The 24,987-nt window shown below is 48.7% G+C and overlaps 1 protein-coding gene and 1 long non-coding RNA gene across 3 annotated transcripts; one reads left to right on the forward strand and one right to left on the reverse strand.

Annotated features, from left to right (window-relative positions):
* Positions 1–4,835: 4,835 nt before the first annotated feature.
* On the reverse strand, positions 4,836–12,642 carry LOC149357715 (uncharacterized). Its single transcript, XR_016291869.1, has 3 exons — positions 12,229–12,642; positions 5,953–6,068; positions 4,836–5,109 (listed from the first exon to the last, which is right to left on the reverse strand). It is a non-coding gene; the product is annotated as an uncharacterized LOC149357715 (long non-coding RNA).
* A 327-nt stretch (positions 12,643–12,969) lies between these two features.
* On the forward strand, positions 12,970–24,553 carry LOC149357716 (uncharacterized). 2 transcript variants are annotated; one of them, XM_089584868.1, is made up of 4 exons: positions 12,970–13,138; positions 13,236–13,379; positions 13,463–13,586; positions 24,007–24,553. In XM_089584868.1, the coding sequence occupies exons 2-4, from the start codon at positions 13,290–13,292 to the stop codon at positions 24,276–24,278; spliced, it is 486 nt and encodes a 161-aa protein (XP_089440994.1). In that variant the 5' UTR covers positions 12,970–13,138; positions 13,236–13,289; the 3' UTR covers positions 24,279–24,553. The 2 variants fall into 2 exon arrangements, with proteins under 2 accessions (XP_089440994.1, XP_089440995.1); XM_089584869.1 differs by having other exon boundaries at positions 13,493–13,586.
* The last annotated feature ends 434 nt before the right edge of the window (positions 24,554–24,987 follow it).

A 24,987-nucleotide genomic window follows, 5' to 3' on the forward strand; every position in this document is an offset into this window, starting at 1 on the left:
CCTTGCATGCATACAGAGCAAGCATGATGCCAGACTGCGTAGCGACAAACACAGTTGCATGCTGTGTGCTCCACAACGTGGCCAAGGTGTACGCAAGCAGCATTGACAAGAACCGGGAAGTGCCAGACGAGGTGCCCTTCCTTCCATATCCACACCGTCGCGATGGATTTGCTGTACGCACTGTCTCGTGCAGCACCATTTCTCCCACTGTAAGTACAAGCATGTGCAATACAATCATGGCAAAACTAGTCGCACGATTTAAACGTTTCCAGCGGCTGATGTCGAAGGCTACGTCCAGTGTGAGTGGCTCATTCGTTGACATTTTAAGGCGGAAGCCTTCAATGCCTCATCGTTGTAAGCAGGAGTTGTTGACAGAAATGTCACGCTTTGTAATTGGTCGAAATGGTCATGACGTCACAAGCGCGGATTTCAAATGCGGCAAATTTTACTTTGGCTAGAACCATGATACCAATTAAAGGGATGGTATAGTGATGCTCCAAGTAAGTGGGACTGAGTTAGTCCCACTTATTTCAATTAACCGATTAACCTAATTAACCTTTCTAGTCAGACCAGAAAGATAAATAAAACCAGGTAGGAAATTTCTCGAGTTGCAGAATTGAACTAGGGTCTCCGGAATGCGAGACAAGCATGCTAACCACTCCGCCATGCCAGCACGATGGTTTGGAATGAACAAAGGCGCGTCTAGTGAATACAGAATCTTCGTTCACTCCCATCTTCCTCCCTTCCCTTACGGCGAGGTTCAGGTGTCCACCGAGATATGCGAGACAGCTACATTTCCTTTCCTCAAAAACCAATTTAACGACGAGCAAGGCATAGAGCCGAACAGGCGATGGCGTTCTGTGGACTCCCTGGCAGTATTGCATGACGCTGCCGCGTTCCACTCTTAGAGGCGAAGCTTAACATCTTAACCACACATCAGTGACACAAGCAGCAACATCGGGCTTAAGGCTTCCGCTTCACCATACTTTAGGTCAACAAAGTGACCCCTCAATTTTTTCGTTTTGTGATATGGCCTTCGTTTATTGACCTCTTGAAAGCCGAACAGCATGCAATGAAATACTTGCTTTGCAGTCATTTAACAACGTAGTCTATACACAACACGAAAACAGGCAACACACACTGTATTTAATCGATTCTAAGCACCCCCTTTTTTTCACGATCGCGATGCGCAAAGGGAGGGGGGGTGCTTAGATTCAAAAAATCTAAAATGACACCCCCCCCCCCTGGGCCCCTCTTTTTGCGGCGAAACCTCGATGATACGGGCGCGAGAAAAACATTTTATTTAGCAAACATTCAAAAGAAAAATAGCTTCAGACAGTGAACCCACCGCTTGTATCTGCTATTCGTCATTCTCACTGCCACTCGAGCCCGTCACACCGCTTGAGGAGCCACTCTCAGTATCCCACAGCAGGTCGTCTTCTGTTCCATCGAAGTTATTTCACCCTTTATGTCGATATGTCGGCCCTTGCGCGGTCCCGTTAACTTCTTGCGTGTCACGGCGTCTTTGAAAATCTTATCCCGCTGTTTCCTCCGCCTGATGATGCACGCCCGGTCCACACCGAATTCCGCAGCGGCACTATGGTTGCCATTATCTTCGGCGAACTCGACCACAGTTCGCTTGAACTTCAAGCTGTAGGCAGCCCTCTTTGCACTCATCCCGACTTGCGTTAGGCACGTTAGGCGTTAGGGCTGTCAAGCAACTGACACTAGACAAAGCAACGCACACCCTCAATGCCCGCGAAACCTGCCGAGCGCCGCCGATACCAGGCCCATGTGACAACAGGCTGACCGACCAGACACTACTCAAAAATAAATAAATAAATACTACTACTGACAGAGTTATCGCAGTCGCTTTCGGCGGTTTGTTGGTTAGTTTTTTTTTTGCCTTCCGTGCCACCATCTGTCTTGTAGTGTCGGAATGCAGCAACACAAAAAGTGCCGTGGACGCCACGTAGACCGCGCCACCTCGGGATTCCAACTGCACAGGCTCGACGAAAGAGTGCGCAAGTGTGCTTGGCGGCCTTGGCAACACATTCTTCCTCGCAAAAAGGGGGTGCTTAGATTCGCATGCAAACTTTTTTTCAAAATTTTCTTGCTAAAATAGGGGGGTGCTTAGAATCGCGAAAATACAGTATGTAACCAATGCTTATTTTAATCATAGATACTGAGGTTACACGAGTGCATAAATAGGTTTCCATTTGTTCTTTACAAGCCTTTGTCCATTTCAACCTCTTCCTTGAAGTCCTCCCATGTATTGGGTGCCTTTGGCACAACTGCCATGACCTAGAGGTCATTCGTGCACTCGTCAGTTGTCTGATTGCTGTTGCAGTCTGTGGTCAACAGGTCAGCTATCACTAGCTCTCAGCCTGTTTTATACATGACAGCTGGTGTCTAGCAGCAGCCTTCGCAGTCTTGAAAGTGCTTTGCTTATTCTATTTTTGGCAATGCTTTCAATGAGTTTGTGGTTAGTCTGTATGGTCAATGGTCTCTCTCTCTCACACACACACACGCACGCACGCACGCAGACTATATGATATATGACTATATGATAGCCAGTGCTCTTTTCAGTTTGGACTGCTGCTGGGTCTCAGTTATTGAGGCTGAGGCATAAGCGCTGGGCTCTCCTTGTAGCAGAACCACTTTGAAGCCTTACAACTGGCGTCGACTGAAAGTGTCATAGTCACGCTGACGTTGTAGCATGCCAGCGTTTGTGCAGTTTTCAGGGCTTTCTTGATTCTGGTCAGTGCCTTGCTCTGCTCGTGTCCACAGGTACTCGACATCCTTGGTTATGAGTGTTCTTGCGTTGTGTTTTCTGCTGGGTTCGGCATTAATTTCTGGAGGTACTGGATCCTACCTAGTAGCCTCAGTAGTTAAGATTTGTTGCCTGGTTCTCCAAGCTGGTCAATAGCAGCTACTGTTTCTTGGTCAATCTTGAGCCCATCTGAAGTTATTTCATGCCCTAGAAACTTGGCACCTGGTCCGTGACCTTTTCTGTGTATTTTTGAAGTTGTAGACTGCTGCATACACAAGAATGCCATCCACTAAGCTGACAGTATTCGGAGTGCCTTCAAGGATTCTGGCAATAACTTGCTGAAACACCTTAGATGCTGTAGCAATTCCAAATGGCACTCTCATAAAGTAGTAGTACATACTTCATGGTGTACTGAACGCTAGGTACTGCTTCGTATGATCCGACACCTTCAATTTGCTAGAATCCTTTCTTTAAGTCTAATAGGGTAAACCGCCTGGCCTCTTTGATGCGTGCAATGATTTCTTCCTGTGCCTTTAGTGAATAATTTCTTGGTACCACTTTGTTCATTTCTGGATCAATGCACATTCTTAGCTTACCTTGTTGTTTGACCACAACCATTTCACTGCTGAACGGTGTTGGCTCCTCAATTTTTTCAACGATTGCCTTTTGTTTCATGACTATAAGGTCTTTCTTGACTTCATCCATCAGAGCACAAGGGATCCTTCTTGTGTATTTGCTTACTAAACTTGTGCTAGGTTTTTTTTATGTCCCCATTGCATTAAAAACATCTGATGCATCGAATGCCTTGGAAGATATCTTCCTTCGTACTTGCCTTGACTGCATGCAATCTCTTCAACAGATTAAGTAACTTGCAGGTATCCTGTCTTAGCGCTGGCGTGACATTAGCATCAACAACAAGAAATTTAGGCTTAGTTGGTTGACCGCTTACTTCAGAGGGTTCTCTGCCTTCACTCAACACTTCCATCTTATGGTTGCTGAATATTGAAATTCTTTTGACAGTGGATAAATATATATGAAGTCCCATTTCTTGCACTTTTTTTCAGTGGTAGTTCATTTCACTGTGCACCTGTGTCCAGCTTCGCGGTGGCTGTGGCACATCAAGCATTGTGGGCTTCAACTTCATGTCCTATGCATTTTTTTTTTTTTACAGGATGTGGGTCTGCTGCAAGGCACTGCCCAAGCCACTGTCTTAGCCAGCAGTGAGTTGCATGTGAGTTCGTTCATTAAAACAGACATTAAATTGCATTGTCACGATGCAAAAACTGATAGTGACATTCATAATTGTTACCAAAAATGGATCAACAATTAACAGTGAACATGCTTGAAGAAAATGGATACAGAAAGGCACCATTAGTATGATGATTAAAATTTATTTACTCATGCAAACCCTAATTTCGGGGTCATAACTAAGACAAGAAATTAAAAATGTGTTCTCATATAAATACAGTACAACAGAAAGAAATGTGTACACAAATTTCAGTACTCAATACGGGGTAAAAGATATGGCAGAATACAAAGAAATATTCACACATCAATGTGCAAGGTGGCATGATACACTATGGCACATTGTATACCAGTGTGTAGAACAACACCACTTCACTGCACTACTATGCTATACTGCTATTGATACTTTACACAACTATTTACACTATATTTACACATATTCACACATTCCCTCTTTTTTTGCTGTTGGTGTCGTGCTCTAGCTTTTTGAGCTCCAAAGGCCGGCACCTCCCCTCAAGGTCCAGCACCTTTTCCTCTGAGCACTCCACCTCTTTATGTGCGTACAGCAAATTCTTGGTACCAGCAGCTACATAACCAAGTTGATGTGCTAAGGCAGCATATTTGCCAAGTGTATCAGCAGCAGCTTGCATCACCTTGGCTGTTGCTTCTGCTACTCAAGTTGCTGTAGCCAGATCGGCCTCAGCACCCCTTGGTCTCTTTTTCAAGGTGGCTGCCTTGAGTTCAATGTTTTGACGATTCAACTAGAAGACTTATTGCATTTATAGTGCGTGCTTACATGACCGTGACTGTTGCGAAGAGGCTGGCCACTCCCTGTTGTCATGTGTGGACTGTGACAGCTGCTCCTTGCTTTTTGGCGATTCCAGCTGCCCCACGGGTGAATGTTCAGGCAGCAGCTGCACTGTTCTCGTATGTCACCACGTCAATGTCCTTCAACGTGAACAACACTTCGGCAGGGTCGGCCTCGCTACGATCCTCCAAGTACACATCAGTGGAGCTGCTCACTGGGAGGTTCACCTCTGAGGCCTGGTGAGCGACTCTTGTGTTGGCTCTAAAGCTTGTGTAGCATCACTCTGCAAAGGCACGCGGCACTGATGAGTCACTTGTACCGAGTTAACATCAGGCTGTGTCGTGCAAGATACCTCTGCAGTTGCACCCACAGCAGTGCTTTGATTGAGACTTGACTGCTCGTGTGATCACATTCACGTTTCATGCTATTTCTACCCGTTTCTGCGTGTAGACACTTTTTATTGCCATAAAACATTTGAAATGAGCATTTCAAAATGCCCTCAAAGGCATTGCAGACCGGCTCAAGTGCCATCTGATGCTGCATGTTGCATGAGCACAATGAAAGGCTGTGGCAGCAAAGTACAGCCATGTGCTACTTGCTTTGGCTTTATGCCCATCATTGTGTCTCGCGCTGCGCTTTTGTCAAGGGACACTGAAGAAAATTGATGTTCATCTTCAGTAATCCTTCAACTGCTGGACGATGACAAACATGGCACTAACGCTGAAAACTGAGCTTTTTTTTGCATCTGATGAAGCAGTAAAAACAGCATCAGCAGGTGCTGCCACCACTGGTCCTTCTTGTAAGCATACTGCTGCGGCATGTCGAGACAGTTTGCAGACAGAGGTTCCCAAGCTTGAGCTGCACTGTAATTCACATAGAAGCAGTCATTACGAACTCATGTTTTTTTTTGTACTGACGTCACAAGTTTGCTTTCAGTGTTGGAGAGAGCGATGAATTTTTAATTTGATTTTTCTTGGCGATTACAGCAATTTTTACACAAAACAACCCACATACAGCTTCAAAAAGATGCAAAACCAATTTTTAGTAAGAAATGTTGCACACAGTTGTGCTCAGTATCCCTTTAAGTTGTACGATGACATAGTGCATAGATAAAACCTTTACTTACACTGTTAAATTGATGCCGGCAGGGATGTCTTCAAGCACCCATGGGGTTGTCCTCGCCAAGCCCTTTGTGGACAGCTTTCAGCACAGCATCCAGCTCATTTTCGTTGCGGCCAGCACCTATGTTCAGATATTTATGAAGTTCATGTGATTTTTTTCTCGACAGCAAATGTCATGTAGTCAAATTATGCATTACAAAACTAATCACAGAGCCATACAACTTTGAGATGGCACATCCCAGTAAGGGTGCTTTCGTGGCTGTACTGCTTGCAATAGATGCACTAGCAAAATATGAAGACCAGTTTATACACTGTTCACAAAGGCAGCTGAGATACTGTTGCTGTATCAGGATGACCATTGCTTTGCAGTTGTTTACATTGATGTGCAAGATCCTTCATCCGTACTGACAACAATAAAGCACTTGCACATTTTTTGTGTTATGACGGCCTGTAAGCAGTTCTGCCTGCATACTTGTGCAGCTGCTTGCAAAATAATTTCACTTTATCCAAGCAGCACCTTCCACCTTCCCTAAACATGTTTTTGCTATGTAGTATGTGCTCTTCACTGGTCACCATTGTGTAGTATCAGCTGCAGAACAGAGTATCGCTGTGCCTGCTGTTTACAAGTCTCATTCTGTATGTCTTGATTGGGCACTGTTTTGCTTCCATGAAATAGAACATTTTTTACTGATAGACAATCTTCCTGTTTTCATGTTGCATGGGTACTGTGTACAAAGCAAGTTTGCATTCAAACATGCTGGTCACATGCTTATATTAAACCACTACAAAGCCTACTCGTCGCACTCTTCTGATTTTGGGTGCCGTTGCATTGAAAAGCTCGGTACAGGAGCTTAAAGCATCACGCAGAGGGAGAAATAACAAGGATGCAGGAGAAACGAAAATACAGTATATACTCACATTATTCGTGCACCGCTAAATTATTACCATTTATAAAAAGTTTTACTAGCACATTTTACTCTCCCTGCTGTGCCAGACCATTACCAGCAAGCACGTGGGTGCGCCCAACAGGGGCTTGAAAGCATCAGTGCAGCTGCAGAGCCGAGGGAACGAGCTGCGCGCCGTTTATCAGGCTCGCTCATGCTACCAATCGCTTTCCTAGCTGAAAAGTTGAGAAAGCGCATTGCAGCTACCTCTGGTGCACATCGTAATGTGAAACTACCCAATTTTTGCTGCTTGGTTTCCTGCCAGTCGGATGGGCAGCATGGGAAGGCACTATTCGATCACCTTGTGACTCCATTTGCCTCTTGCTGGCTTCGCAACTATATCGTTTGCACATTTACTGCTTGCACCTGTGCATGCACTGCCAAGCCATTCTGCAGAGAACTGCACAACATGGGGTGGGAAGGAGTACAAGTCCTATACTTCGAGTCAATTTTTTTTTTGGACAGCAAGGAAGGCAAGTTGGGGGAGTGGATGTTTAGGTGGCAGTATACAGTATATATAGTGCGTTGTGACCTTTCTATACTTTTACAGGATGTGTTTGTAGAATATCCGTGCAATTTCTGCACCTATTTTTTCTTGCCTTAATTTAAAAAAAAAGGTGCGCAACTTACACCAGTAGCTACGTTAATTGATGTAGTAATTGAGCTGAGTACATTATGTATACAAAAGGAGAGTGCACATTACTTATGTGTTTTATGAACAGAAAAAAAAAAGGATTTCAATGAAAACTTGTGGAAGTTCCCTCTGACCAGTGAAGCAGGCTAGAAACCATGAAAACATGTGGTGTCTGCTTTCTAAAGCCTGCATTCGATAATTCAATCGGAAAGCACACACGCCGAGAACATTGTCAGCTCCTAGTATGTGGACAATGCAGAATTTACACATTATGTTTGGCGCACTTTGTCCTCGGAACAATTACCGGGCCTTAAAAAGTATGAGCACACAGTTGTAAGACGCCGCCAAATGATTTAAAATGCCCTTCACACGCTAGGCCAGACTCCGAAAACATCGGCCGAGTTGAACTTTCTTTGTTCAACTCAGAGCCCGTGATCTAAACACTGCCCACAAACACAAAGTTTACGCTCATGTATTTCATAGATAAAAATGACGAGTGGATGACATGCCATGCTGCCTAATGCGGGAAACTGTAGGATGGCATGTGGCATCTTTGCACGCTGGTGAAGTAGCGACAGAAACACAGCAAAATTCTGACACTCCTTTCCTGAGTTACTGAACGCTACAACTTCCATCAGCGTTTCGCAATCCAGCTGTCGCTGAATTTTCTATATACGCAACAGTAAATGTGCGATGGTTGTTTTGCTGCTCTGACTGCAGCTTTTGCTGCATCGCTTGTCTGTACTAACTCTGTGCTGTGTCGTCTACACACATCTGGCACTTCAAGTACCCACAGTGCCAATTAAGCGGTTCATAGAAACAATATTCACCAGTTTCACGCTCCTGTTGCCGTGCTTGCTGCAGCGTCAACTTGAGTTGGTGTTTCAAGTTTTGCCATTACTTTCTTAAATCTTTTTCTTGTATTACAGATATGCCGTGAATTTAAAATTTTGACAATTTTGGCCCACACCTCTGATCGTTCCTTTTTGGTGAAGATCTACTTGAATGATGAAAATATAGCTCTCTGCACTCTCGAATAAAATTTATCAGGTCTAATTTTTCACCTTCACCCCTTTTGCCCACTTACTCTCTGGTGGACAGGGTAAAAGGTGATGGCAGTATGAACAACGAATACGAACGCACGGGCTGGCGGCGTGCTGCGTTCCCTGTTCATGCACGAAGATTCCCCAGCTTAGGTACACAGTGTCCCCATCCTAGTGTTGGTTCTGGCTACCAAACAAGTCTAATCTTGTATGCTGTCTACGATAAGACTGGACAGTCAAGTCCATACTTATTTTACACCACAGACTATTTCAGAGTCGAAATAAGATTAGTTGAATTAGATTAGACTATGCCTAGTCTTCTCTTTGCAGCTTTTAGGCTACCTCCATTGTTTAGAGCATGCTCAATTCTCTCCATAATAAACTTCCTCATTTCAGCTACCTTGTGCTTATTTGTCAGCTCTGCCAGTTCTAATGCTCTGGCGTTTCTTAGATCTTTCGTCTCCTGAGATAGCTTCCAGGTATCATGTCGAACCATCCGACTGCCTACTCCTGCGCACTTCGCAATAATATGTGACATTATCATTCATTCTTAGAACATTTAGATCGTCTCCTTCAGTTAAAGCCGAATATCTGTTCTGCATTGATATCTTTAATTCCCCTATTTTCCCTCTTCCTGCTAACTTGTTACTGGGCCTCCGCTTCTTTAGTTTCTTCCGTTCCCTCTTCAAGCCTAAGCTAAGTATACTCCGTTTCATACATAGCAGTCAACGCAGCCAAGGCTGCGGCGCTTGTTCTCGCTCCTTGTCCGCATCGTAATGTAGTGCGTCAAAAGTAAAAATCGCAATGAACTCAAAATTAAAGTAAATGTTGGTTGATATTGCAGTATAATGATAACGGTGTTTTATTTTGCAAAAAGATTGCTTTTTATTTCATGTTCTACAAAACAGAGTGCCTTAGTTTTTTGGGTTTTTTTTCCAGTCCCTCCTGTATCAGGTTTTCGCAGCTAGGCCGGCCGCGCAGGCCGGCCGGTCAAGTCATCTGCTTCAGTGGTTCACCTGAAGCCTTTCCTTCCTCCGAGACCTGGTGCACTGTTCTCTTTTCTGTAAAAATCACCGACCGTACAACCGCTGTAGGCCACTCACATGATAAGCGTAGCAAATGTTATATATACCATTCCATAACCTACAGCACCAGTTTCTACACCCTTGTGAGTTGTGGCAGCAGTGAAAAACAACGATAGTAGATTACGATCGAGCAAATGGACAACTTTAGTTACAAAGATGATATTTACAAAGATTAAAAACACGAGAGCGGATGTCAACAATTAAATGCCAGCCACAACGTTCACTCACGCTGCGCTTACATCTCATTGGTGCGTAAGAAGCCCGAATTTTTACTCATTTATATTGTTACCGCGAGAGGACGATGACGAGCTACTGTGTGGAGAATGAATAGCGAGCTTCGTCAACCTCTTTGTGCGCCCTATTCAGGAGCCAAGGACACCTCGTCGTCGGCTTCTCACAATAACAATGTCAACTGCAGCGGCAAGTGCGCTAATATACGACACCATTTGTTGCATTCGATGACCTGCGCAGCGGAATCTCTGCTCACGGCCCAAATACACAGCTTTCCACAATCCTCATCTCACCGCACTAGCTCACACCCGTAACACACCGAATCCGACATCTAATACAAAACATTACTACGAACGGAAGCACTTCAAAGAATTTTCCTTGTGACAACAGCTCAAAAGTGGAGACTTCCCGAATCAGACGCCGCTCACTTTAAAGCCGCCGAGTACGCCGATCAATGCCGGGTTGTCGCTAGCCGAGGCCGCTCGGAATAATCGACGCCGCACTGAATTCTACCAACACAATTAATGATTCATTGTGTAACGCATGCAAAAGAGTCACTGAACGCCCGAGAACAGCACTTAGCAATCATGTCCATCGCCAATACACTACACTGGTTTTTCCCTTCGAAACAAGTAAGCAGCGCAAGTAAATAGCGCAGTGTTTTTCAGTGTAGACATTAGAGTTTGACAGTTTCGACTTTCTACCTAATTTCCTCAGTAATCGCACGGCCCATCTCTCATTCGGCCCGCATTCCTTAAACGACATCAACATCGGAGCACGAGGCACCCCACAGGGAGCGGTCCTCTCCCCGACTCTGTTTAACATAGTCATGATGGGATTACCTAAATTACTCAAGTCGATACCCAACCTACACTTCAGCTTTTATGCTGATGACATTACACTATGGGCATGCCGAGGTAGCGACGCGGAGATAGAACACTGCTTACAAACAGCACTAAATATCATTTGCACGTACGTCCATGATAGAAGGCTCTCATGCTCCCCCACGAAATCGCAACTTTTCATATACAAACCCCACCGAATGTCTGGCACACCACCGAATATTCAGCTCGTTTTGGGCAAGGAACCGATTCCCACAGTGCCAAAGGTTCGCATACTGGGAATGTTTCTCACTACTTCTGGCTCTCACACTGACACGATCCAAGCGCTACAAACGCACACACAACAAGCCACTAGGCTCATCAAACGTGTGGCACACAGAAAATCGGGCCTACGGGAACCAAACACGCTTCGACTAACACAGGCTTACATCACCAGTAGAATAACATATGCACTACCGTATCTGCCCCTCTTAGCGAAAGATAGAGAACGCCTAGACGGCCTCATTCGGAGCAGTACGCGCACAGCTTTACGCCTTCCCCCATGCACTTCCACAGAGCGCCTTCTTCGACTAGGAATACATAACATTTTCGAGGAACTCTGTGAGGCCACCAAAACGGCACAACTAGCCAGACTCACACGCACCCCCGCAGGACGAGCTCTTCTGCAGTCTCTTCGCATATCGCCTGTCGGTGTTATACCAGGCACTGACACAATCCCCACTCCCATAAGAGCTGCAGTTCAGATACCCCCCCTCCCTAAACACATGCACCCGGAGCGCGATAAAAAGCGCAGAGAGGCCCGGGCCTTAGCACTACACAGAGCTTACGGTGAGGATCCCAATGTAGCATATACTGATGCCTCGCTCTATGCATCAGGCGCACGGGCAGCTATAGTGGCTGTTCGCAGTGACGGCCGCCCCATCACGGCAGGAACCATTCTTACCTCATCCATAACCACGGCAGAGGAAGCGGCTATCGCTCTAGCCATCTCCTCTTCAGCCGCTACCAAAATTATATCCGATTCGCAAACAGCAATCCTAAATTATAGCACTGGTCGTATCTCTCGGCAAGCCAGCAGCATACTCCGACGCTGGAATCCCTACAGAACCGTAACGCTCATCTGGGCGCCAGCACATGCCGGACTACCCGGAAACGAGGTGGCGCATGCCCTCGCCCGAGATCTTACCCTCCGGGCGGGTGAGCACACCGCCTCCTCCGTCGAAGGGGAGTGCCTGTTAAATTTCAGTGACATCCTACAACACTATCGTTCCAACAGACAGATATACGCACCTCCTCACCCTTCGCTATCAACCACGCAATCAACTTTCTGGCGCAGGCTTCAAACTCGCACACTCCCATACCCGACAGTCATGTACGGACGCTTCCCTGACCTATTCTCCTCCTCCTGTCGACTATGTGGCAAACCAGGCGACTTTCTGCATGTTCTGCTCACCTTTTCCACTTACCCGCACCCCCCTCCCCCAGAGGTGGCACTCACTTACTGGGAACAGCTGATGTCCAGTTCAGCACTCCAAGACCAACGACTCGCCATCACCAGTGCCTCTAACAGGCTGGCCCTCCAGGGTCTGGCACACCATTTGTAAGGGAGGAACCCACTGTGTGGGCCACTCCCGCAGGCCATGAGGGGGGCTCTGCTACCCACATGTAATTTGTCATGGCCAATAAAGTTTACACCACCACCACCAAGCGACGTTCACAGTTGGCGACCGCGCCATACAGCTCGACAGTTCGGTACGGCCTCTCGCCACAATACATCCTTGCACAGCACGTCAGGTGACTGCACAGACGACCTGTCTCATCGTGGTGCTCTCGAAAGTCGCTCACCTCTCGCAGTTCGAGGTAACAAAAGACAGACACATGCGACGACTTGCGAAAAGCCGAACAACACCGGCGGCACCGCCATTATCGCGCTGCATGAACCCCACGGATTGATGATTTCTGCTTAGAGAAAGATATAATTTTCTCCATGCGACCCATCTGCGAGCGAAGGAATTGCAGCGGGAGAGTAGTTAGCGCCCCTATGCGGCTAATTCCTAATATAGTGATCGTCACTGCTGCTGCTGCCAAGCATGGAGGAAGGAAAACTCTCTTCTTTCCTTCCTCGATGGCGAACACCAAGAATCGGGCCCTAAGAAAGAGCTCTGCGCAGAGTAGCGAGTTTTGCGATTAATTTCGGCCGGAGCCACACCTTCGGCTATCATCATCATCATGTATCACAGGTAGCACAGGTAGCACAGGTCTGGGCGCGCGGCCGTTGCGCGCGCTGATGTTCTTTTGGAATTCTTTTGAGCCTTGGCTTGGCAGCGCACATTCAGTGCCACCTCTTATGCTTGGCTGAGGAGAACGAACAGAGGCTGACCTGGCAGCAAGGCGTTCCTATCAGCGTGTCAGGTAAACCTCCTTATAGCTACAATATATAGCGACCACAATGTGAGGGCGGCTGCTTAGAATTGTGCCATGATACCTTTTACTATGCCTTGTATTCTAGGTCCACTCAGGCATTTCGATTAGCCTTGTTCCGCTGCTACAGTGAGCTCCGGTTATGACTGCCATAAATCGAGAATGGAGACGAAGGGCAGAGCCCTTCAAGCGGGCGTCCAAGCCGTGCGGTCGGTCTCGTACCACGAGCCAGGTAAGTCGTGAACCCAACGGGCCTTAAGAGCATGATATTCTGGCTGGACGGTTCTGAAAACTGTTGCCACCCATCTTTCTTAGCGTCTGGCGTCGGTCGTCGTCTCCGATCAGGTGGGCTCCAGCTGCGACCCTTCAGCACTCGGTTTCACCGCAAGACATCGATCTACGCCGACTACATGCGCTGCGAGAACTGCATCCCTTAGAGGTAAGTTCGGTTTTTGTTAGTAATGGCACATCATTCGTTTGTACTCGTTTGTAATATTGAGTCTGTCTGGTGGTCGACAGTAGGTGCATGCAAGGAAAGGCGTAGCGCTGGACGACTGTTGCGTAAATCAGAGTAAAGAAAAAAAATTCTCTCGGCTTAACGGCACGTTTGTTCAGGCTCAAATTTCGCACATTGCTTGCATTTGGTGGTCAATATTGTTTTGTGCTATATTTGGGCGGTGTCCTTGCCTGATTCGATGTGAATTATTTGGAAATCCCCACCGTCGCGAACCAAAAACCGAAAGACTTCGCAGCAGTGGTATCCGTGGCGCCATCTCGCACCCACCGGAGAAGCGAGCCCTCTACCGGGGAGGGTGGGGGAGGGTAGCGCGGTTGCTTTGAAATAACTTTCTTGACTACTGTATCAATGTTGGACGCAGTAAACATTGTCTGCGCGAGGTTGCCGCAAGTTCAAAGAGTTCGATTTTTGTCTATCGCAGAAAGCGTTCCAATCTTCATTCTCGTCGTCTGCTTTTGTTTTTCTGCCAATGACTGCGATATGACGATGTCGAACTTTAAATGCAATAAATGTTCATGGCATTTTCAGGTGAGACTAAGAGCAGCTGCTGCGCCACGCCGTCTGCGTTGCTAATGTGTTGTTCTGGGTTATTTGTAGAGGATAAGGGTGCGGAGCAGCGGTGCTGCGCGAGCTGTCGCCAGACAGGACTGGGGTGACCCTGAACAGGCCCGTTTATGGGGCAGTGCTTGAGGCAGTGTTGAGCTCAGCATTCGATGTGGCCGCCGTTTGCTTCAATGCATTTCTCAAAGCGCTTGAAGCATCCGTTGAAAGCGTTCTCCCGCATGGTGTCGTCAGTTCGGGTGAACGCAGCCTCAATGCGCACTTTCACCTCGTGAACAGTGCTGAGTGTCCCTGTGCTGTACACGATGGATTTTACAAAACCCCACACGAAAAAATCGCAGGGTGTCAGGTCAGGTGAGCGTGGACGCCAGGACATATTTGGGGATCCGCGACCCATCCATCATTCCGGAAAATTTGGATCCAGCCAGTCGCGAACCTTCGCCAGATAATGTGCTGGTGCGCCGTCATGTTGAAAAACCCAGATTTATTTCTGCATATGGTTCGCGTTGAGTTCCGCCAGGAACGCGAACCATTGGGTGGGGACGCAGCGTTATGTCTGCCGTAGAGACACTATAACGGCACTGCGTCAGGGATACAGTAGTGGAAGCTGGTCCGGGAAGCACTGGAGGCAGAGCCGAGAAGAGAGGCAGGGCCTCTCTTCTCGGCTCTGCCTCCAGTGCTTCTCGGACCAGTGCCTCTCTTCTCGGCACGCACGCACGCACAGGGAGGAGGAGGTGAAGCTACGAGCACCACGGCTGGGGTCGAAGTGGCCGGCCGGCAATGCACGGAGCGCGGCCCGGCGGCGCGCGAACCCGTTGGAGGCGCAGGCTATGGCGCTCTGGACGATATGAAGGCGGCGCTGAACTTTGCGTGTAGATTGGCGCATCGACAAATGCAACAAGTGCCTGTAGAGCGTTGCCCACTGTAGCTGGTGAGCTCATTGGGAACGAAAGGTGTTCCAGCACCGCACACTCGCACAACGAGAGTCTCTGTGCAGTCACCGTGATGTTTGGCGATGGTGGCGATTCTTTCGGTTTCGCCGTCAAGTTTGGCCACCTCAGTTCACCAGGTGTGTGCAGCCCGAAGTATTTAGCCTGGCTTCGCCAAGGGGACTCCCTCGGGGCAAAGCTGCGGTGTGCGACTACGCGCAGCAGCTGGACGCCGGTGCACGAGAGGGGCCTCGGTTGTGGACGGAGTCAGTTCTAGCCCAATGTTTTTCAAAGGGACAGCGACAGCACCCAAGGCGTCCTGCAGAGCTTTGCGTGCTTTCGAAGTGACGAAAAGCGCGACGTCATTAGCGTATATATGGCGACGCGCGCTTCAGGTGAGGCGGCCAGGCACACTGTGGCAGTCGAGAAAGGGCCATGCTGAAGAGATGAGGGCTGATTGCACTGCCCTGCGGTATACGACGCACTCCACGCCGTGCGGAGCAGAAGTGCTGCAAGGCGAAAGCGTTTCCTGGCGCAGTGTTTGTTTTTATTTATTTTTATATATTTTAGTTTTGTTTTTATTTCATTTTTTATTTTTGTTTCTTTTCGTATTTTTATTTTCCATAATTTATTGCCTTTATTTTGTTCTGTGTTTTTGTTTATTTTCTTATTTTTAGTGCTTTTATTTTTCTTTTATTTTTGTTCCTTCTTTTTGTGAAACCCATGCATTCACTAGATGCGCCTTTATTCATGCTCAAACCTTGAGCCTTCTTGGCGGAGTGGTAGTGTCTCCGCTTCAAATACCAAAGGCCCTGGTTCGATTCCCAGCCTCGACGCAGTTTCTTTTTAAGTAGTGACGCCAAACACGGACAAATCTGCCGACACGGCTGCTAACGACAGTATAAAGGCTTTCGCCTTAATACTCAGAAGCATGTAGTTGGGCTTGTTTTGCATGTCGGAAAACACGGACAAATCTGCCGACACGGCTGCTAACGACAGTATGAAGCATTAATGGCTTTCGCCTTAAAACACCTGACGTATGTCACACACTCCGAGCGCGCACAGGACTTCGATGATGACCTCGCGAGGTAGGCGTGAGGTGAGTTAGCCATGGTTATGGCTGAGTGATTGCTGAGCGGCGAGAGCCGCAGCGCAGAGTTCTCGTGCTGGTGAAGTGGGCGGCAGTGCGTCCATGGGGGCGGTTGGCGAGCGCCGCGATAACGACGTCGCGCTCACCCGGCGGGGGCTGCGCCGCACTGTGCGGCCCTCCACGGCATCTCTGCGTAGAACTTCTTGTTGGGCAAGTTGGTGCATGGCTTTGAAGGAACCAAGTTGCGCTATAAAACAGAGAGCCACAGGAAAAAGCCAAGGAGACAGACAGAGCGCTCTGTCGGTTCAAGGCATCTCTGTATGAGCGGGTGCCGCGCGTTGACTGAGGCACTGGGGCTTCTGTCAGGCTTTCGGAGTTGTGTGCAGCTTCGCGGGGCTGTAGGGTGCCTTCTTGCGGTGGGTTGCTTGCGCCAGACTTCTGTTTTGAGCTTCGAGTGCAGCTCACTGCTGCCTGGACATGTACTTCCCGGAAGTTGCCAGGGTAACGCGATGCGACGCTCTTCTTGCCAGCGAGGGCCGCGAGGCTCGGTGCAGGCGTGTGCACCGCGGCAGTTTACGTAGCCAGCCTTCTCAGCTTCACATCGCGATGCATGGTGGTCATTTCCGCATCGCAGGCAGCGCGGTTTGGTTTTGTAGGCAGCGGTGGCGTGTCCAAATATGCCGCAACTGAAGGCATTGAAGAGGACGGGGAAGGCGAGCCTGTACTTGTCGTCGTAACTTGAACAAAGCCACTTCCTGCGGTGGCCTGGTGCCAGCGAATCGGAGTATGACATCGTTTCCTCTGCGGGAGCACCCGAGAACGGGAACCTTGGTCTCGATTCCGGCAATTGTGTCTTCTTCTGTGAAAGCGCGGTCAACCCTGAATAGGCGGCCGGAGCATGTGTGTCCGCAAGCTTCTAGGGCACGCACCTTTACGTCACAAATAGTGTCGAATGCGAGAAGGTGCGGGGGTTCAGCTGTGGTATTATATTATCCGCAGCAATATATAACATTGCGCTGCTGGTGAACTCGTACAGTTTTGACAGCGGGTTCTTTGCTCAAGACTGCGGCAACAGCATCCCTCGAAATGGACAGGAGGTTGGCCTTGCTGCCCGCAGGGTAGCAGAGGATGGTTGCGATTCTCGATTTTGTTTTGACTTGCTGCGAGCGTGCAGAGAAGCGGGCGGCAGACGGGCCGAGGTCGCTCGTAGCAGACGACGCAGGAGCGGGCGGAGCCGATTGGGCCGCCGCGGACTTGCCGGGAGGAGGGGCTTGCTTTGCGCTTGCTCCGGTTGGGGCATGGGTTGGGGCCGCCTTGTGAGAGGAAGGGGCGCGGCGGCGGGGTTTTGCGCTTGGCTTTTTCTTTGCATAATCACGCGTAGTGCGTGAATAATCAGCTTCCGTGAATGCATCGCTGATAAGCTGGGCAGGGCGATGTGCGGTTTCACTGACGGCAGACTCAGCGATGTCGGGGGTTGCGGGGAGGTGGTCAAATTCATTTCCTGTGCTTGCGGCAGATTCTTCCACAGTTCCAGTTTTGCTGGAGTGCTCGGGAGCGTGCCGCCGGCTGTTGTGGTCAGGGCTGGTTTGTGTAGCACTCTCCATGACAAGTTCAAGCGTGTCTGTGCTCAGTGGGAACGTTTCTTGAACTGCCTCATCAACGCAGGCATCTTGCTCGATGGCTTCGGCGCAGCATGTAGCAGGAAGGTTGGTTGTCAGGGCGTTTCCTGAAGCCAGAGTTGTGTGGTTGTCAGGGGTGCTACTGTCGTAGCGACGTAGGGTAGGCGGCTCTGGTGTAAGAGGCGCTGTGAAGACAGGTTCACTGCTGACAGTGCCATGAGTGTCTGTTGTGAGGTCCAGGGGGCCCTTGGACTCGCAGGCTGACGATTCGTCGCTTGATACGTGTTCTGGCGTTACTCGCTTGAGGTTGTTCTCATCTTGCTCTTTTCCGTGCAGAACGGGCCTTTCGGTGACAGTGATGAGGCGCCTGGCTTCTTCGTGGCTCTTAATGTTTGCGTTTGCTTCTAGCTTGCGCAGTGTGCGGGAACAACCTGCGCTGTTGGCGCGCTGATGTCCGCGGAGGCGAGCGCAGACAGTAGATGCGTCTAGCAGGTGTAGTGCGTCTTCCTCCATCGTCTCGTGGAGACGATTCTAAGAGAGAAAAAAAAAAAGAAATCCTAGATTAGAACAACAAAAAGCCCCATGGCGGGAAGAATTTACGGGAACTGAAGATGGAGGCTCCAAAGATGCGACTTAGAGACGGACAAAACAAAATTGTTTGGACATGAGTGAGAGGTGCAAAATTACGTGCTCCAATTACGAAATCTAGAGCAGGAAATAGCGACCCGCGTGACGACGTGGAGGAGGTGCTGACACCGCCTCCATCGCTGTGCGCGCGGAGACAGCGTCGCAGCTTCACTTCTTCGTGGGGGGCATCGCGTGCAGCGTTGCTCGCAGCATTCGCTGTTTCAAGCGCCTTCCCCCTGCTCTGCAGTGCCGAAAGAGCGGATGGAAAGTGAAGATGGCGACATCTAACGGTCAGCGCGAGAGGCTACCATTTACAACGCGCAGAGTTGTCTAATTGCCGATTCGATCGGCGATCCGGAGGAGGTCTCGGATTCAGCGAAGGAGCGCGATAAAATCGCAGCTGAGGATCTGAATCCAAATCGCTCACTGTGACAGTCTTCGGTTTCACGGAGAAAGACAGCTTGCTCTGGATCGCCGATCGGAATGCGCCGCCGCTGGTTCGAATCCCGCTTCGGGCTGAAGCTTTAATCCTGGGCACCTCCTGCTGAGCTTGTTGGTATAATGCTGATTGCTTGTCTGTTTTCTCGTTTGTAGCCTTCGGGCGTTTTGTTTGCTTCAGGAAGATACGATTCGGATGGAAATTTTCGGATTATTTGGTAACATTTCGGCTTCTGCCGAGTCTTCATGTTCGGCGCCAGCTTCGCTGTTTACGTTAGTTGTTCATGTCGGTTTTCGGAAGATGCTCGCCTTAATTCTCCAACAAAGGAAGACAAGTGATCCTTCCTCAATATTCCATACCACGTGAACATCAGCTGAATCGTTTGGATGTGGATCCTAGAGGCTTCGCAATCTGCTGCCGAGTCCGTGTTTGGCGCGTCCATTAAATGCACGCGATGGTGCTCGTGCCCGTTAAACGTGTTTCCGTTGCAATAATTTCATACACTATTGCTCCGCACCGTACCCATGCCCTGAAGCTTCTCCGTCTGTAGCGACACGAGCAGAGTCTTCCAAGGTTTCGCTGCAGAGACCTTCGATACTCTTGGTTTCTCGACTGGCGCCGCATTCGCTGAACGGGTTTTGTTCTTCTTTTTCTGCTGGCACGAAGCAACGTCTCGCATAGGGCTTCCTCCCGCGAGAGATCTAGGAGAGGGAAAGCGTCGCTGTCCGGTGGGCAGCTCGCCGTTCACAAAGCAGTCGCGCCGAGCGTCCTCTGCAGAGCACATTTGCGGGGCCACGAATGAACACAGCGATGCAGTTTGGTCCGCGCTCGACCCTTTTCAGTGCGAAAGCATTGTACGGCTCATCGGCAACGAAACCCAGCGCCGTCTGGAATAAGCGGCACCCCGAAACTCGGTAACGACATGAGTTCATTATATTGGGCATTGACGGAATGATAACGGTACTAAATAAAGGTGAGGGTCATTAATTACATGACCGCGATAATGGCCTTGAGGGTAAAGGCTTTCAGGTTCAAGGCCGTCAGTTCAAAGCCCTTAATGGTGAAGGCCTTTAAGTGAAAGGCCTTGAGGGTATCGATGGCATCATAGGTCTTTGATGTGAATACTCAATTTACAACCCATGTGACCAAAGGAAGCACGTGTGCAACACGTGGCATATCATATCGCTATAGTGTAATATCGCGTGATGCGACAGGCCTCATGACATGATGGGAAAGGGAAACAGTAAATGGCAAAGGGCTGCAGCAGTTGGCACCCAAACGCGGAGTGGCCAACGAAAACGAGGGGACACAAATCCGCAAGAAAATGCAAAACAATTCGCAACAGAACTCTCTATGAGACGTTATTGCTTTCGCATTCACAGCAAGTAATATAGTCTTAAGTGCCCGCCGTAACTTTTTGTCCTCTTCACCCAAGCAGCGCAGGTAATGTGTCCAGTACTGGAAATGGATGGTTTCACTCTGGTCCTTCGTAGCGCCGGCCTTTGCCGATACGTTTCCAATATCGGGCCGATTACCTCTGCTGCTCGGGGCAGTCAATACAGGCACAACCGCTGTTGCAGCGAGCATGGGAGCGCGTGGCGCTGTGTACAGGCAATGCGGTATTAACCCTGTGGCGACGACGGATTGGCACTCCCAAGCCTCAGAAATGGTGCGGTGGCGATGGGTTCCGCTTTCAGATGAGAGTTTGCACTGGGAAAGGGAAGCCAAGAAAATACGAATAGCGCAGCTAAAGCGAAATCGAATACAAAAGGAACTGTAAAAGAATCGAACACATATCGAATATACGTGTCATTATTCGCTACTTGTGCTAATATTCGTGCAAAACGAACAGCCGCATGAAACAGCGAAGGGCTCTCTGTGATCGTAGCTGTCGAAAGGCTGAGCGCTATCTCCGATAGGGTACACACAGCAGGAAATGCATATTCACTCTATGACCGTCACATTATACGAAGAGGAAAATTACCCTTTTCTACTGAAGACGACAATGAACAATTTGCCGTAAATATGAGTTGATGTGAGTGACCCGAGTTTGAACCATTGCCTCCGATATTGGGCTCTAAGGCAAGGCTTACGAAAGCTAGCTCAGCCCTGTCGCGTCGCCCAATGTGACAGGTATGCGCATTACGGATTCCGCCACACAAATGGCGCTGTGTACCGGCGGGGAAACCTCCTCCCCGCTGGGAGACAATTTCCCACACAGCGAGGCCGAGCTACGTACGACGTCCCAGTGTGCTCGTGTTTTCAAATCCATTGTCGAAAGACACTACTGCGCGCCGTATTCGAATTTCGTGCCTGTTAATTCAAAACTATCCAAGAACTTGAGGAGGCATTAGATTTGTTTCGAATAATACTGAGCTTGTACTACTTCAGTTGTTCACTGTATGCAACAGAGGGCTTTTAGCTCTTCGAAAATTGCTTATATTCCCCCAGCCCTAAGAACAAACAAAAACAAGAAAATGGGACTACTTGACGGGCGGCAGGAATGGCGTTTCCAGACATTTAGGGCCCCTTAGTGAGTACAGTGCCAGCGGGCCTCTCGTGACCCTGACTTATCCGGGTGTCGCTTCCGCGCTGTGTATACGGTGTGGGTGCTTGTATCACAGGCGTTTTGCCCGTCTTTCACTGTCCGTTCAGAGAGCCCGCTGTTCTCTTTTTTGCATACTGTGCACTGCAACCCGGTGCAGTAGATGTGTCATTACTTTTGGCAGAAATGAAGCACATTATGTTGATCTGCTGCAGTCACTGCAGACACCAGCTCGCAGTTTCAACAAGATTGGTAATCAGTGCATGCGTGTCAATTATTTTTTTTTTTGTGTTAGCGTTTAAAAAAAAAAGAGCTCCCCAGAACGCTCACCAACAACGATGCGTAATTGCATTGCCATTCCTACCGAGTGTTTCGGAATGCAAGCCAGCCAGGCCGACTCCCGTAGAACGTGGGGACGCGAGTGCGTGGACTGTTACGGTGTTGCAAGTTAATTGGTCCTGGTTTTCACAGCGATATGCAGCACTTTCGAACGCGCCTATCGTCATTGTCATCAGCTGTGAGGTGCAACCAGCAGTGAATGCAGCAGGCAGGCCAGCGGCAGCGACACAGCCTGTGTGCTTCAATATCGTATAAGAAAGAATGGAAGGTGCATTTTTGGGTTCTGCAAAGGCGAAAGTGCTGGTGTTCAGTCGTAGTCTACATAGCCGCGTAACTACTCGATGCCCTGATTCCTGTGGTCTCGTCTTTTTTGGTGGCACAGGTTGCATGGTGGTGGCCGGCATTTGAGTTGTGCGATGTTCCTTTCCGAAAACGAACAGGAATTTCAATGCCCGATTAATATTGAGGGGAGCAGGTTGGAGGTTCTCAGCGCGCTGATGGTTTGGTGGAACACTTGTTTAAATATATTCAATGGGAAGCGTAGCCTGCTGCAGTAAAGCGGGGTACTTGAAAGGAAAAATATTCATGCCATACAATTCAGCGCTAGTGTCAACTTTGCACATTCGGACACGTGATCTCACTTGGCTGAAGGCGGGCGGCTAGTGCCGGCTAGGTAAAATTCGAAATAATTCCGGAGCCCTCCACTATGGCACCTCTCTTTCTTCTTTCACTCCCGCCTTCCTTCCTTCACTTAAGGCGCTGTTCGGATGCCCACCGAGATGAGGCATTACTGCGCGATTTCCTTTCCTCAAAAACCAATTGCCAGTTTCCGTATATGGGCTGTCCTTTCATTTTTATGGCGATAGTATTTTAACACCGATCTGTGTTCACCAAAGGCACCTTTTGGCGGGCATCGATGCATATTCGACGTAAAGACTCGCGTCGGCGCTCTATGGCATGCACTGTGCGTACGTTCCCGCAGGCTGGAAAACCTGGCGGACATTCGGTGCGGAGCAAGATAGCGTCGTTCTCAGTCGAGTCCTTCTTCGCGATTCTCCCCTGCCTACCTGTTGCTGAAACAGAATGACTAAGTGCTTAAGCAGTGCTTTCGTTATCCACTCATTTTGTTCCCTGCTCGCTGACTCAGAGAAAAAGCATTGCCTAAAAAATTGAAAAGCACCTGACCAAACGTGCGCCGCTATTCCTCCTAAGGAGATTGAACGAACGTACTTCCTGGAGGATACTTTTGGCTGAGAAAAGAAAATGCCTCTTTCGTATGCTAGCCAGCAAATCTTAAGAGTAAAACCACTTTTGGAGAGCCCACTGGCGAATAAAGTGCAGGAAGTGCGCTTGGGTGCGACGCCGACACTAGCCCTCGAAGAGTAATGCTCAGCAATGAAACGAGTTTTACGAAGCATCCATAGTTCGGTGACATCGAGTGAGAGAACCAGACGCGTCATTGCAAACTCGTGTATTGAAAACAGTAGTATAATCGTTATAAGGCCAAGATACGACCACGCAGAACCACTGCGATGCCACCGTTCTAGCCCTCACGGAATGACGGTTCTCTGTATGTGGCCGTTAGTTTTGCTAGTGCTTCCAAAAAAGCCACCCTTCGTACTTACTGTCACCCGACACTCTATACTTTTTGCGTTTTTTAATTTTAAATACCCGCAGCGACACTATAATGTCGTAGCGTGCGGCACAAAGCTTCACGAAACAACTCCACAGTTTTGCGGCAGATCTTCTGGTATAACACGTTCCGGTCGCTATAATGGTACGCCGAAAAAGTGAATGTTCAAACGAGTCTGTGCTGCAGTGGCTTGGTGGAAGCATCGGTTTCGAATCGTTTCCACAGGAAATGCAGTGCGTTTGATCTAAGTAACTTCAAGCACTAATTCTTATCTGATTCTGATAAATACTAAAGAACATTTTTAGGCGTTGATTTAAAGGGTGCCAGAGAAGTCCTCTTTTCATATTAGCAGTACGGAGAAATCTGTAAAACTTGCCATAACAAACAGAGTAGGAGTAGATTGCATGGCCTCAATTGCGTCAATGTGCACATGGTCAAATCGAAATCTAGATCTGAAACGACCAGCTCCCATAGAGCGATAACTTTACCACCCCTGGAAAATCTCTCCAATGTACGCGCAATTTTTATTGAGCAACCTGTACTTTCTCGCCCTGTTCCAGCACCGGGTCTCGAAGGCTGTGTTCCAGAGGAATGGGCCATCGTGAAGGGGAACTTGGGCGACCATGCTGGGCCCGACTGGACCACCTGGAGGCAGCGAGGGGCCCCTTCTGGGGACGAATCATCGACTACTGTGCCCCATGCTTGGCTTCGGAATCCAGTGCATGCCACGTTGCCCTGCAGCTGTCTCTGTGGAAGGAATTCCCCTTCGGTGGGCATCTTGGACGGCAGCTGTTTCCGGGATCAACCGGGCTGCTCAGCCTGTTCCGCATGAAGGCGACGGCGCTCGTCTGTTCGAGTTAAGCCGATCTCGAATGGACCAAGGCGCAACACTGGCTTCTGCGCACACATCGCTGTGTAATGTCACTTGAAGCACAGCCTGTTATTATCGGGATGTACCCCGACATCTTTTCCCGGATCCTGTATTCGTATAATCACGTTCTACGCACAGGCTTCCTTGAAAGCTTACGCTTGGCCATCCCCGAACTGAAATATTTGGAAAAACTCCAATGCAGCTCAAATGAATTTTGCCCTCAAGACGAACGAATATTAAAACTGACGATGATATGCGTAAAGGTGTTGTCTACTTCATTTCTTAATGTACACTTTTTGAGAATAGGCAAATGCCTTCGGCTTTTATAAAAGCCACATGAAAAGAGAAATAAATGCAGTGGAGGCAGGTCGCATTCAAGCGCACTGGTGGCCAATTATGACTACAGACAGCAGAAGATTTCCTCATATACACTACAATAATCAAGGGAAATTACGAAGAAACTGCTTGCAAAACACATTAGGTTCGAACAAAATACAGTTTAAGCATCACGCTGGTGGGGCGATGATAATGAACAGCAAAAGGATGCGCATACACACTGCAAACTTGGAGCTAAAAATCTTCGCTTCGGGATCATCGAAATTATTTTGCTTTGCTGTGTGTGGTTTATTGACACAGATGTATATACACGTGGGCTTTCAGACGACAGGTG

The sequence above is a fragment of the Amblyomma mixtum genome, chromosome 3 (assembly GCF_055824585.1).
Source record: "Amblyomma mixtum isolate Tamu chromosome 3, ASM5582458v1, whole genome shotgun sequence".
In the NCBI taxonomy this organism is placed as follows: Eukaryota; Metazoa; Arthropoda; class Arachnida; order Ixodida; family Ixodidae; genus Amblyomma; species Amblyomma mixtum.